General features: G+C 40.7%; 2 protein-coding genes across 2 annotated transcripts in view; one reads left to right on the forward strand and one right to left on the reverse strand.

Moving 5' to 3' along the window:
- LOC109837494 (pumilio homolog 1-like) overlaps positions 1-4,153 on the forward strand; it is a 29,684-nt gene extending 25,531 nt beyond the window's left edge. Inside the window, exons 9-10 of the mRNA XM_020405763.1 lie at positions 3,411-3,585; positions 3,699-4,153. Of these exons, the coding sequence (XP_020261352.1) occupies positions 3,411-3,585; positions 3,699-3,733 (210 nt within the window). The 3' untranslated portion in view covers positions 3,734-4,153. The remainder of the gene's footprint in view (positions 1-3,410; positions 3,586-3,698) is intronic.
- LOC109837495 (P-loop NTPase domain-containing protein LPA1-like) overlaps positions 5,044-13,792 on the reverse strand; it is a 28,668-nt gene continuing 19,919 nt past the window's right edge. Inside the window, exons 6-7 of the mRNA XM_020405764.1 lie at positions 13,534-13,641; positions 5,044-5,523 (exon numbers count right to left, since the gene is read on the reverse strand). Coding sequence (XP_020261353.1) covers positions 5,440-5,523; positions 13,534-13,641 — 192 coding nt within the window. The 3' untranslated portion in view covers positions 5,044-5,439. The remainder of the gene's footprint in view (positions 5,524-13,533; positions 13,642-13,792) is intronic.

The raw sequence follows: 13,792 nt of genomic DNA on the forward strand, positions 1-13,792 counted from the left end.
CCCCAAAAAAAAAAGAAAGAAAGAAAAGAAAAGAAAACAAACAAAACAAAACACAAAGTTTTATAGTTTTCGTAGCAGATATCATGATGGTTCTTTCTTCAACATTTTGCCCCCCAAAGTTGGATGACAACTAATTATGTTAGTAATATTGGTGAAAAGAAGATTCATCTATAGATTCTAATACACATTCTATATAGGTTTCAAATTAGAGGAGAATTATAAATTATTTTAACCCAGTAATAAATCAAAATAAAATTTGAAGTGGTACATTATCTTCACTTAAATGGATTTTTTGTATATATCCTTAAATCATCAATATTTGCAAAATGCCCCCTCAAATCATTAACGTTGGAAAATACCCCTGTATCAAAAGGATGTTTATTATCGGACATTTAGTTTTTATCTGGTTGGCTTATTTGAGAAAGGGTAGAACTACCCTTATCTGTATCTGTTCGATAATTGATGCTGCTTGATATGGGGATTGTCTTTTTCCAATGATGGTGATTTGGGTTTTTTTTCAAGTAAATTTTGATGATTTATGGGGTATATATACAAAAAACCCTAAAATTTTTCCTATCTGTACTTCTGATAGTAACCTAATATTAGTAGAGTGTCTGTTATTTTGCTATATGTTTGGTTATTTTTGGTTACATATGTTGAACGGTTTTAAGCTTCTGATAATTGATTGTTTCAAATTGATTCTGATGTTCCTTCTTCCCTTTCTGAGGAGTGAGGACCTCCTCTTCAATCTCCACTTGTCTCCTTCCTATGTTTCTTTTTCCTATATATTCTTCCTTTCCTTTTCTACCTAAATTATCTCCAGTTATTCTTTTTTCCCCCTTTCTCCCTTAAGTTTATCTTTCTTCCCAATCTCATATCCTTCTTTATTAATTTGGTATATTTAAGATAAAATCCATCACTCCAATCCATGTTCACAATTCAGAAACCCGCTTTGCTCCAAAATCCTCCAAGTTCCCTTGTAGGGATGAGCACAATTCAGTACGAACCGAGTTAACCAACCAAACTACCCAGTGTTTGGCGGTTCAGTGCAGTTCTAAATTGATTACGGATCAGTAGACTGAGCAAATCTCAACCAGAACTGCCCGGACCACCGAAGTTTGAAGGATGTATTGGATTTTAGTTATTGCACAACCTGCATCCAATGTCCAAACTGGAGAACGCCAATTAAATTTCGTTCAATCGCGTTTAATTTATGTGGGTTTCCTTTCATAACTGATTTTGTAATATCCAGGAATCCTAAGTAGTTTCCATTGAGAGATTTAAGAAATGGAAATCTCTCATCTCTGACTCTTCCTCTCCATTGGTCGGCGCTTCTTGCTTCTTTTTCCCCTTTCCAGTTTCCATCTTCGAATGGATGAAGTTTATGGATTCGATTGGAGCACTGTGGGGATCTTTGCATATTCTCTTCAATAAAAAGTATTTTACTGTGAAACTATGTCATTTATGTTGATAAATAGTTGCTCCAATATATTTGATCTCTGCTTGAAGCTGTTACAGATGTACTTAGCCAACCCGATCAAACCGACTCGAACTAAACCGAAGGTGAGCAGTATGGTTCGGTTCCAGAATCTAGGCAGAGCGATTTCGGTTTTTGGCCGATTTTGGCCAAAACTAACCCCGCCAACCGATTGCACACCCCTATTCTCTTGTATCTCTTTAAACCATATGACAAGGCTCTGGCTTATGTTATGTCGTAAAGTAATTTTATTTGTTATTGTCATAAAGAAAATCTAACTATTATTGTTGCGAAGAAATTTTAACTGTTATTGTTGTAAAGAAATTTTGGCTGTTTTGATCTAGATTATTACTTTTACATGAAGAGCAACTACGGGAGAACAAAAGCAAAGAGAAGTGGGAGTTCTTACTTAGGCCTGTCCTGTAAGCCTCTTGTGCTCAGGGTTCTGGAATTAAAACTCCTCGAAATGGATAGTATTTCCGGCTACACTTGCCTGACGTGTCAGTACTCGATAGCTAGTCTTTAAACAATGATGGAAGTTGTAAAAGGATGCGGTTTTAATTGCTGCCTTCAAAGGATTCTATAGACCGAACTGCTCCTCGACTCAACAACTTTTCCCTACTACCCAAGAAAATGGAGGGCTATTCTATTGTGTGATGTATACCATGTGGTGCAAATGCTTCTATCAGTAATCCGTATCATGTTGGATGCATATTTGACGTGTATTTTGCAAATCTCTATATGTAGTTTGCAGAATTTTCAGCAGATGAGCATGTTCAAATTAGTTGGCCATCTGCAGCAGAGATCATTAAATACAGCAAGTATGATAAGGTTATCATTAATGGAGCAAAAGACACCAGAGATAGCTCTAACATCTTGTTGAGTACGTGGGAGTCTAGGTCAAGTGAAAATGGAATGAAGCAAGGAATGTATTGGAGTGAAATATGAGAACAGAATGCTCATTTCTCATTATTGTATTAGTACACATTAATGAGAAGTGTGAATGAGCATTCCATTATAATTCATTCCCATGTACCAAACGAGGCGTAATAGAATTTGGCTGGGGGAATTAAGGAGGATATAATAGTGGTTAGTTTAACATACGAGATAGCCCTTAATGAAAATGAATAGAAGAATAGGATTCATGTAGCTGCCCCAAAATTCTGGGATAGGGAGCAATTAAGGAGGATATAATAATAGTTTTGTTGTTCTTACCACCTGAGCATCTCTATCCATGTTGGACGCAGGGGAAGAGAGGGTGCTTGGGGGAGTGGGTGTGGGTGTATGGTTATAAGGTGGCGGCTTATTTAGTAAAATTAGCTATCAAGAGATAAAAGTTGTGAGGGTCACACCTTTCAATGTGACTAGCAAGGTGGGTCTCATTACAATGGCTCTCTCTCGGTAGCTCATTTGGCAAACAGAGCCACCACTTCATATCCATTTGTTCCATACAAATACTCGTGTGTAGAATATGATGAGGCATAATTAACTGGGGATGGATTGATTGCATTTTCTAGGATTCTTTTATCTCTTATGATCAATTCTCTGTTTCTATGATTACTGTTATTCTTCTTTCCTATGTATCCAGACTATTCCTCGATTCTTCCTTATTTCTCCTTATATCTCCTGAGCTTGATCTATGTCCTATATATCCTCTCTTCCCAAGTATTCTTCATAACTTGTTTGTCATATTTAGTTGATGTCGTCTAATTAAGAGAGTTCATTGTACTTTTGATCTATACAGCTTTAGAATTTATAGTGCATGCATTGTATTTTTGCAACTGCTGAAATGATGTATGTTTCTGTCACAAGAGGATATTCTCTGAAAATGAACTCCCAGCTTGCTTGAGGTGCTGCTGTTTATAAAAGCATTCATGATAAAAGTAATCACCTTCAGAATCTTACTGTTGCCATGCGTATAATGCATTTTCAGGCGATGATGAAGGATCAGTTTGGGAACTATGTTGTACAAAAGGTTCTTGAGACTTGTGATGATAAAAATCGTGAACTGATTCTCTCTCGGGTCAAAGTTCACTTGAATGCCCTGAAGAAGTATACGTATGGGAAACATATTGTAGCTCGTGTTGAAAAGTTGGTTACTGCTGGAGGTAAACATCTTAGTTCTGTACTTGTTCTTCTCTCCAACTTCGTCAATGAATTTCAGCCAGAAATACTCATTCTTCCTCTCTTGACTCTTGACTCATGTTTTTAAATTTTGCAGAAAGGCGCATTGGGATGCAATCATATACGCCCTGAGACAAACTATAACAGATGGGTCGAGTCCTTGCACATATAATGAGGATAGCTTTATCACAGACTGCTGTGATTTTCTTTTTCCAGCATAAATGGGAAATGAGAGACCAGTATGGCCTTAGCATGTAAATAAAGTGAAGGCCTGTCGGAATTAAGTTTTCAGTGTTTTCTTGTTTTGTATAGCCTTGTTATAATTAGACTTGTAAAAATAGCAGCATTAATGACATAAGAAGGGATATCTAGTGCATAAGATTTAGGAGCAAGGCGTGTAAATGGATAGCATCTAAGTGCACAAAGGGTTTGTCGACCTTGTAATAACTGTAATGAAGTGTAACGGATGATCGAATTGTAAAAAAGCTAGAGCAATGCTAAAAAGCTAGAACAATGCTACGTCGCTCTCTTAATTTAAGAAAATTTTGCCCATGCCTTGGTTCTAATGAATGCTTTTCATTAGTTTTTTTTTTTGTTGCTGAAATGCGTGAGCTGAATGTGGTTTTGGCTCTCTTTTGTGAAGCAGATAGAATCACATGCGCAAACACAGGCAACTCTGCCAGTCAAATTTTATACATCAGTTAACATGTCCGGTTGCTTTAAAAAGAAGTTCACTTGGAAATGTCTTACATATAGAAAAGTCCTGTTTGAAGCCCTTTTAGTTTATACTCTTTTGCTGGTCTTTTTTAAGAAGTTTGCACCATGTTTTCCCCCTTCACCGTAATAAATAGCCTGGATACATAACATAATGTCATCGATTAGGTTATGGATTGCATAAAAACACGGAGAAAAGTGCATAAAAACACGGAGAAAAGCGTCAGACATTTCGCCCATCTACTTCCCTTTTTCCGGTGAACGACACTTATTACAGTATTGTTAATTTCAGAAAGTAGTATTGTCAATTTCGGAGTACTTTCTGTGCCAATAACCATAATAATAAACGCGGTCAGTGTTCAAGCAAATGAGCTGCCAATAGCATGAAGCTAAATGTAGATGAAAGAGCAGTTTAACATTAGTAAGATGCTCAGAACCTTATTTTTAGTTTGCAACTTAAAGCAACGTCAGCAAGTCTTCACTCTTCCCCGCTTACCAGTAGTAGTGAATACATTGGTAACTTGATGATTGAAAAAAAAAAAAAAACTGTAGGCTTTCAGAAAATTGCAAAAGATATTTTCACACGTGAAATTTAAGCGGGCACGACCTTAGAAGCTTGAACTTTGAAGCCATTCGTCTGAAATTTGATCCTTATATTTCCCTTTGACCTATATCAAGAAAGACAAGTTCAATTACACAGAATGTTATACGTATCACCTCGATCCATCTGACTCAATCAGCATGTAATAACTTTCATACCCGCACTTGACCATCGATCGGATATAATCAGGTCCACATCATGGAATTCACTCCACAGTAACGCCAAAAAAAAAAGATACAGTAATGAGGTAAAATAAAGTTACCAACAACTTCAATAGCTCAGTCATTTACAACCATGAAGAAGAGATCATTCTCTCACTACTGTCTGAGGCCCTCAAGTTTCAGTCTTCTCACTCTACAACTCCTCAATTGAATTTGTTTACGTCATCTCACTAAACCTAGATTTTAAGGTACTTCCCCCTCATATCACCAGTGCTCTGCTTTTTGACGGTTAGATTTATGCAGGTTTCTCCACTGTTGGTTTATTGAGGTTATAAGGCCCCTTGGCATCATCAGACCAGTATTCATTTCTCTAGGCCATCTCGCATGGCCAGGTCTTCATACTCTTCATCGGACTTGGTCGACTCTTCATCAACAGAACCTTCCATCTGATAAAAGCGAACAAATCCAAGCATTTACATTCCTTTTTCTAAAATTTTATTCTACAAGTAAAGGAGTGCAGAAAAGGGAGATGTCTTCAGGCAGACTTAAGATGCAATTTTAAATCTGTAAGTTTCGAATGAATTCTTAGTCATGACTCATGAGTCAGTATACATCTATGAGTGGCTAAATAAATGTAAAAAACAATTCGATACTTGTTGCATACATGGCTAAAGAACATATGAGATTCCACAATAACCATATATATATATAGAGAGAGAGAGAGAGAGAGATAGGTATGCTTGGTAGTGAGGTGGCATATTCCCCTCCACTCATTGAAATCAGAGCCCACATTCACATGGGTTGGGGAGTGGTTGAGAATTGGAATGAGTAGATGAGAATAGGACACCTCATTACCAATCACAAAATTTATGCTTGGTACCAAACATACCCAATTTTCTCATAAGAGAAAAATGGGTATGCTCGGTACCAAGCACAAATTTTGTGTTTGGTAGTGAGGTGTATATATATATATATATATATAATTTAAAAAAAATTCAAATCATTCACTTAAATTCCTGGCATATTTTATTACAAGAAACTAAACAGAGATTTGAATACAGTAACAGAGATTTGAACCAGTTGTTTCCGTAAAAGAGATGTAAGCATGTGGAGCTCAAAAGGTTAAAAACATTAGGTTCAAACAATATATTTAATAAAGAGGCCAAATTATTAAAAATTAAGCAAAAAATCTTATATAACTTAAAGAGCTGACAGTTGACACACTTCATGATTCATTGGAATAAAATGAATAATCAGCATGATAATCCAGAGTAGGGGTGGAAAACAAGAGAATCAAATATCATGGCATTCGAATTCTAAGTTCAGTAGCCCATTTAGCCAGGGGCTTTTATTCCAAACCAAATGGACCTTGGTTCGAGCCTTAGGACTGGCAGAGTTTCATCCTTTAATTTTGTTTGGAAAGTTTCTCATATAATCTCTCCGAATTGTATACATTTGTAAATCTACCCTCCAAAGCATCATAATTGTTGATTTCCCCTCTAAATAGCTTGTTTATACCTCAATTTAAACTAATTAAAATTTTAAAAAATATTTAATCTACCATTTAATGAAAGGGTTTTTTATTCATTTAATGAAATGGTTTTCCCCTAGAAACCACCTTTAAAATAGGGTCATTCTATAGAAAACCATCCCTGATTCAATTTATACATAAACCACCTTGAGATGGTTTTTTATTGCAATCAACCATCTATATTCACTTTAAGTCAACTTTTCTCGGTTTAGCTATAATAGTTAGTTGTCAAATACCAAGTATATTAGAGAGATGATACCTAATCGAGGTTAGATGGGAACAATTACAAAGAAAATTAATTAAAAAGTGGGCCTAGCTAGTTGCTTGTAACAAAAAAAAAAAACCCTTTCAACGGTGGTTTGTGTATAAATTTTAAATCAAATGTGGTTTCTATAGAATGTCCCTATTTTCAAGGTGGTTTCTAGGGGAAAAACTATTTAATAAATATAAAACATAAATGAATATTTAATAATAAAGTGAATTGAATATACATTTGGTAAAATTCTATTCATTTTGAACTAAATACAAAAGTTACCCATTTATTGTTAAATGAGCTATCTAATCGAAGATAATCGAATAGTTGGACGAATAATAACCGATCTATTTGTTAATTATTCGTTCACTTCCACCCCTTTCCAGAGGAGCAGTGAGCTATAGAAGTTTTTTTTCTCAAATACGTTCTTAAAGTTAAGAGAATATCACAATGCTTGTAATAAGGATGGAAATATATGCACATAAATACTAGCACCACTCTGAGAGAATTAAAGAGAGCTGAACTATTCAGGATACTCTATAGGCATTAAAAATTATTTAACAGCATGTTGCAGGTAATTACGGTTGCCTGATATAACTAGGAAAAGGTTTCCACTTGAATGATCACACAGAAGACTTCTGGCATTAAATTAACCAACATAGGAAACAACATCATTATGCCACGTAGAACTCTCTCCTCTTTATACTAAAAGGATATTTTCCCACCATCAAATGCGCACATGTACATCATGGATGAATTTTCTTTATGGCATGGTTATGTAAGGTTTTTAAGTGAAAAGTGAAGAAATGAAAACCCTAATTCATTATGATATCTCTTGGGCTTTATATAGGCCCCTACAAATCTTACAAATAAGTCCCTAATAATACTAATATGTCAACACTCCTCCTCAAGATGGGCGAAAGATATCTATTAAGCCCATCTTGTCACACCCTCTAATCATATCTACTGAGTTGAGTCCTTTAGTCAGACAATCTGCTGCCTGGTCCTTAGTCGAAACATGACTTAGCTCCAGTAGTCCACTATCCAACTTCTCTTTGATGAAGAACCTATCGATCTCGATGTGTTTGGTTCTATCATGCTGCACTGGGTTGTTGGCAATACTTATAGCTGACTTGTTGTCACACCATAACTTCATCTTATCTCCTTGATCCAGCTTCAGCTCCACCAGCATACTCTTCAACCATAGCAACTCAGCAACTCCTAAGGCCATAGCTCTATACTCTGCCTCGGCTGTCGATCTCGCCACCACTGACTGCTTCTTGCTCTTCCACGAGACTAAGTTACCTCCTATAAAGATGCAATATCCTGAGGTGGACCTCCTGTCATCAGCACAGCTAGCCCAGTCAGAGTCGCAATAACCCTCGATGTTCACATGTCCATTCTTTCTGAATATCAGCCCCTTTCCGGGGGCACTCTTTAAATATCTCAGAATCTGGTACACAGCGTCCATATGACCCTTCCTCGGATCGTGCATGTAGCGACTCACCACGCTTACTGCAAAGGAGATATCAGGACGTGTGTGACTCAAATAGATCAGCCTTCCCACCAACCTCTGATATCTGTCACGATCAACTGGTTCTCCAGCCTCAGCACCTAGCTTGAACCTCTGGTCGATCGGTGTAGTTGCAGGTTTGCACCCTAACATTCCTGTCTCTTTGAGAAGATCCAGTGCATACTTTCTCTGGGATAGGATGATCCCTTCCGCTCCTCGAGCTATCTCTATTCCAAGAAAGTATCTAAGCAAGCCAAGATCTTTCACCTCAAATTCCTTACCCAGTCTCACTTTGAGTTGGGCAATCTCCTTCTCATCATCCCCTGTAATAATCATATCATCCACATATACCGCAAGCATAGTAATGTGGCCTCCACTCCGTCGAAAGAACACTGTATGGTCGGCGTTGATCTGTTGGTATCCCATACCAATCATAGCCCTTCTGAATCTGTCGAACCAAGCACGGGGAGATTGCTTCAGACCATAGAGAGACTTCTTCAATCTGCAGACCTTTCCCACTGTCTGATCTGTACCAAATCCTGGTGGTATCTCCATGTATACCTCCTCCACTAGATCTCCATGAAGAAATGCATTCTTCACATCTAGTTGGTGTAGCTTCCATCCACCATTTACTGCCAGAGAGATTAAGGTCCGAACAGTGCTCATCTTCGCCACCGGTGCAAAAGTCTCATCATAATCGATGCCATATGTCTGACTATACCCTTTTGCCACCAGGCGAGCCTTGTAGCGCTCAACTTGTCCATCTGGATTCTGCTTCACAGTGAAGACCCACTTGCATCCAACTGCTCTCTTTCCTTCTGGTAACTTTACTAGCTCCCAAGTGCGGTTCTTCTCTAGAGCTCCTAGCTCCTCGTGCATAGCCGCTTTCCATTTTGGGTCCTTCTTAGCAACCTGCCAATTGTTAGGTACAGTAACAGAGTCCAATGATGCAATGAATGCTCCATATGCAGGGTGGATACTAGAATATGATACATACTGGGCAAGATCCCAACCATATCTATCGGGAGGATGTCCCGCATTACTGCGAGTAGTCCTCCGTACTGATATTGGTGTGGGAGGAGTAGGGAGAGGAATGTTATCAGTAGGAATGTTATCACCTTGGGATGAAATTGGTGGTGGTGTAGGTATTTCAGGAGTCGGGGTGGGCTTTGGCAAGAGACTTGGCAGCACTAGTGGCACTGTAGGTACTGTTTCTCCAATTTGTTTGCCCTTCCTACTATAGGTTAGTAGCTCCCCCTGAACAGTGGGCCTAACACCTCTTGTCTCTTGTTCCTTTTCTTCGTGATTCTCCGGCTCCTCCTCAACCAACTCCTCCTCAACCAATTCGCCCTCCCGGGTGTAATATGACTCGAGTTCTCGAAAGTGCACATCCATGCTCACAAACAACCTTTTTTCCACCGGGCTCCAGCAAACATATCCCTTCTGAGTAGCAGAATATCCCACAAAGATACACTTCACAGCTCTAGGGGCAAGCTTCCCGACAGACGGCCTGTTGTCCTTCACAAAACACACACAGCCAAACACTTTGAGTGGAAGGATCCCACCATTATCTCCTTTCAATATCTCACACGGAGACTTCCAATCCAGCACTCTCGAGGGCATTCTGTTGATCAACGCTGCTGCGGTCAATACTGCTTGTCCCCATAATGTCTCTGGGACATTCATAGAGATCATCATGCTTCTAGCAACCTCTAAAAGATGTCTGTTCTTCCTTTCCGCTACCCCATTCTGTGCTGGTGTGTATGGACAGGTTGTCTGGTGATGTATTCCTTGAGCTGACAAATATTCTTCAAGGGCTCTGTTGGTATACTCTGTCCCATTATCTGACCTCAATACTTTCACCACTGCTCCGTATTGAGTCTGAACAGTCTTATGAAAATTTTGGAAGCACCCAAACACATCACTCTTATTCTTCATCAGGTATAACCAAGTAACACGAGAGAAGCAATCAATAAATGTAACAAAATATTTGTATCCATTCATAGAACTTGTGGAACAAGGCCCCCAAACATCTGAATGTACCAGGTCAAATGCATGAGAACTTCTATGACCAGAACTAACATAAGAGCTTCTAGTAAGCTTTCCAAACTCACATGCATCACACACAAGTTTTTGTTTATTTGCTTTCTCAAATAAAGAAGGATACAATCTACCTAAAACACTAAAGGATGAGTGTCCCAAACGCTGGTGATGGAGCATTAACTCATTTTCAGCACTCATTTTAGATCCTACTCCTGCTTCCTCTATGACTGACACCAATGCTGAATCCAGCCCTTCACGATCCAGATACCACAGTCCACTACGCCATGTGCCAGTCCCAAGTCTCCGCCCTGTCCCCTTCTCCTGGAAGATTACCTTGGGAATATCAAAAGAGACGATGCATTTTAGTTGGAGGATGATAGAACTAATGGACAAAAGATTGACTGGAAAGGAAGGAGCATGCAAAACATTGGATAAAGTTACAGAACCAGTACAATCGACTGTACCCTTACCAACCACCGGCTGAAATGTACCATCAGCTGTTTGAATACTATCAGGCGATGCTAAGTGAGTATATGATGAGAACTCACTAGCATTACCTGTCACATGGCGAGATGCACCGGAGTCGACTATCCACTCTGATGATCTGTCGGGAGACATAGAAGCAAGAGCATGTATGTCATCAGTACCTTTGTTCGGATGAGCATAGGTAGCAGTGTTGCCTCTGACGAAGAACGAAGTAGATGCCTCCGCAGTCCCATTCCTCAAATCTCCATCCCCTGCTACTTGCTGTTTTTTCCTGAGTATCGTGAGGAGAGCACGATCCTCCTCTGTAAAGACCACCTCAGCTTCTTCTTCTTCTGCTACTGTCAGATTTGCCCGATTCCCTGCTCCTCTTCCACCACGTCGACCCCCACGGCCACGACCACGACCTCCGAACTGTCCACGTCCACCCGAATCTCCATCCTTGGATGGCTTGGTGCAAGCATGCCGTAGATGACCCACCGCACCGCAGTTATAGCACTGTCGAGTCTCTCTCCTAGATCCAGTGTTGCTAGAGGCTGTCAGTGCTGACTTCACCACAGGAAGTCCACCTGTCCCCGCCTGCAGCCGAATGCGAGTCTCCTCCTGGATCATAGCAGAGATAGCCTCCTCAAGCGTGGGAATCTTCGGCTGAGCTAGGAGCAATGCAATTCGCTGAGCGAACTCTGATGTCAATCCTTTAAGAAACACCATAGTCCTCTCTTGTAGAAAGGCCTCCCGCTCTTTACATCCCGGGTCCTTGCAGCTAGCCCGGGGAGAGAAATGATCATAATCCAGCCACAGGCGTTCCAACTCTGTAGCATATTCCTGTACAGTCCTTTCACCCTGGACTGTGACGTCGATCTCTCCTTTAATCTGGAATACCCGCAGGTTATTCCCTACTCCATCATACGTCCTTCTTAACTTCTCTCAGACGTCCTTCACCTTCTCAATGCCATCTACCGTGGCGGCGATCGTCGGGACCAACGAGTTGAGAAGCCAGATGTACACCAACATATGAGTGGTCTTCCACTCATCTCTTCCCTCCGAGTCCTCCTCCGGTTCTGTCGCCTCTCCTGTCAAGTAACCCTCCAGGTTCCTCCCTGCAAGGGTGTATCTCACCCGTCGCGACCAGCTCAGGTACGTACTCGGTCCATCAAGCTTCAGATCGATGGTCGGAAGCTCCAACTTCTTCGATGATTTTGTCGCGCTCTCACCAACCGACAACTTCATCAGCTTCATCAAAGTTAACACCTCCATAGGGTTCAACTTCTTGATGATCTCCTCCATCGAACAAGCTTCAGAACTAACATTTGGTCACCTACTCTTCCAACCCTTGTTGTGTGCAGTGAAAATTTCGGCAGCACCTCTGCTGCACAACAAGAGTAGGAGCTCAAACAAATTCTCGTATCTCAGAGGAAACAAGAATCAAAACCAGTTATATATCTCATCGATGTGAGATATAAACTCTTCCTGTCATCAGTTCGAGGACTGAGTCAAGGGAACCCATGCCAAACTCGAGGTCCAGCATAGCGCAGCAAGCGGCGGCAAAGGTCTGAGGGGGGGGGGGGCTGTTTGGGATCGGAAAAACAGGGGGGGGGGGGCTGTTTGGGGATCGGGAAAAAAAACAAAACAGGGGGGGCTGGCTTGGGATCTGAAAAACAGGGGGGGGGGCTTCGCTGGTCAGGGGAGGGTTTCAGGGGGGTTCGCTGACAGGGGGGGGGGCTCGGGGTTCAGGGGGGAGATCGAGTTCTCCGCGCAAAGGTTGAGTGGGGGGGGGGCTGTTGGGCACTCGGAAAAACAGGGGGGGGCGGTGTTTGGGATTCGAAAAAAAACAACAGCGGGGGGGGGCTCGCTGTCAGGGCGATCGCGGGTTCAGGGGGTCAGGGGGTTCGATTACGGGAATCAGGGCAGAGGAGAGGAGAGGTCAGCGAAGTGGGGCGGTCCTGGGGGGTTCTGTGGCGGGCCCGTGAAGTGGGCGGGAGGGGGGCGGCGGCTAGGAGAGAAGAGGGGAGGCAGCCGGCTCTGATACCAACCAACTCCTCCTCAACCAATTCGCCCTCCCAAGGAATCGATACAGAAATGGATTTCTCCACATTGTTCTCCGGTCTCTCACCATGAAGAAATGAAAACCCTAATTCATTATGATATCTCTTGGGCTTTATATAGGCCCCTACAAATCTTACAAATAAGTCCCTAATAATACTAATATGTCAACAAAAAGTTTGAAATTTTAAATAGCAGATTTTAAAAACAAATCAAATAAAAAGGACTCTGTAGTTATTATTAATATAGGTGGAACCTGACTTATGCAATCAAATTAAAGTGGTCGGTCCAGATCTTCAGAAGCATTTTTTTCTTGGCTGTTCTAACATTATTCAGATTCAAAGACTATTCCACTAGTCCGAAGTAGTAGCTAAGGTTGCGATTGCTTCACTACACCTAGTCAAACCCCAAGGGAGTAAGTAATGGATCTTGTGAAATAACCTGAGATGCTATCCTTGAGCTCTTCCTTGAAAATAAAATAATGCTATCTTAGACAAACTAGCCACACATCACTTTAACTCCTGACACAAATTTTAGGTATTCTACTGCATTTTCAATAATTATGATGTTACAGTGTCTGAATTCCTCACCTCTTCATTTATTCCCTCCTTAGCATCACTCGGATCCTCATCACTGTCAACCTCAGGTAGATCATCATCTTCTTCTTCGCTGCCAGATACAGACAATTCCTCCATAGGCTGAAAGTGGCAAAGACTAGTCAGCTTAATGGACATATAACTAAATCATAAACAAACTTATCAAAAGCGAACTGAAAAATGACTCATTTAGACAGAAATAATCACTGCCATCATACAGAAAGGATAGAACTAGATGTTCCTAATAATTACT

The sequence above is a fragment of the Asparagus officinalis genome, chromosome 4 (assembly GCF_001876935.1).
Source record: "Asparagus officinalis chromosome 4, Aspof.V1, whole genome shotgun sequence".
NCBI lineage: Eukaryota > Viridiplantae > Streptophyta > Magnoliopsida > Asparagales > Asparagaceae > Asparagus > Asparagus officinalis.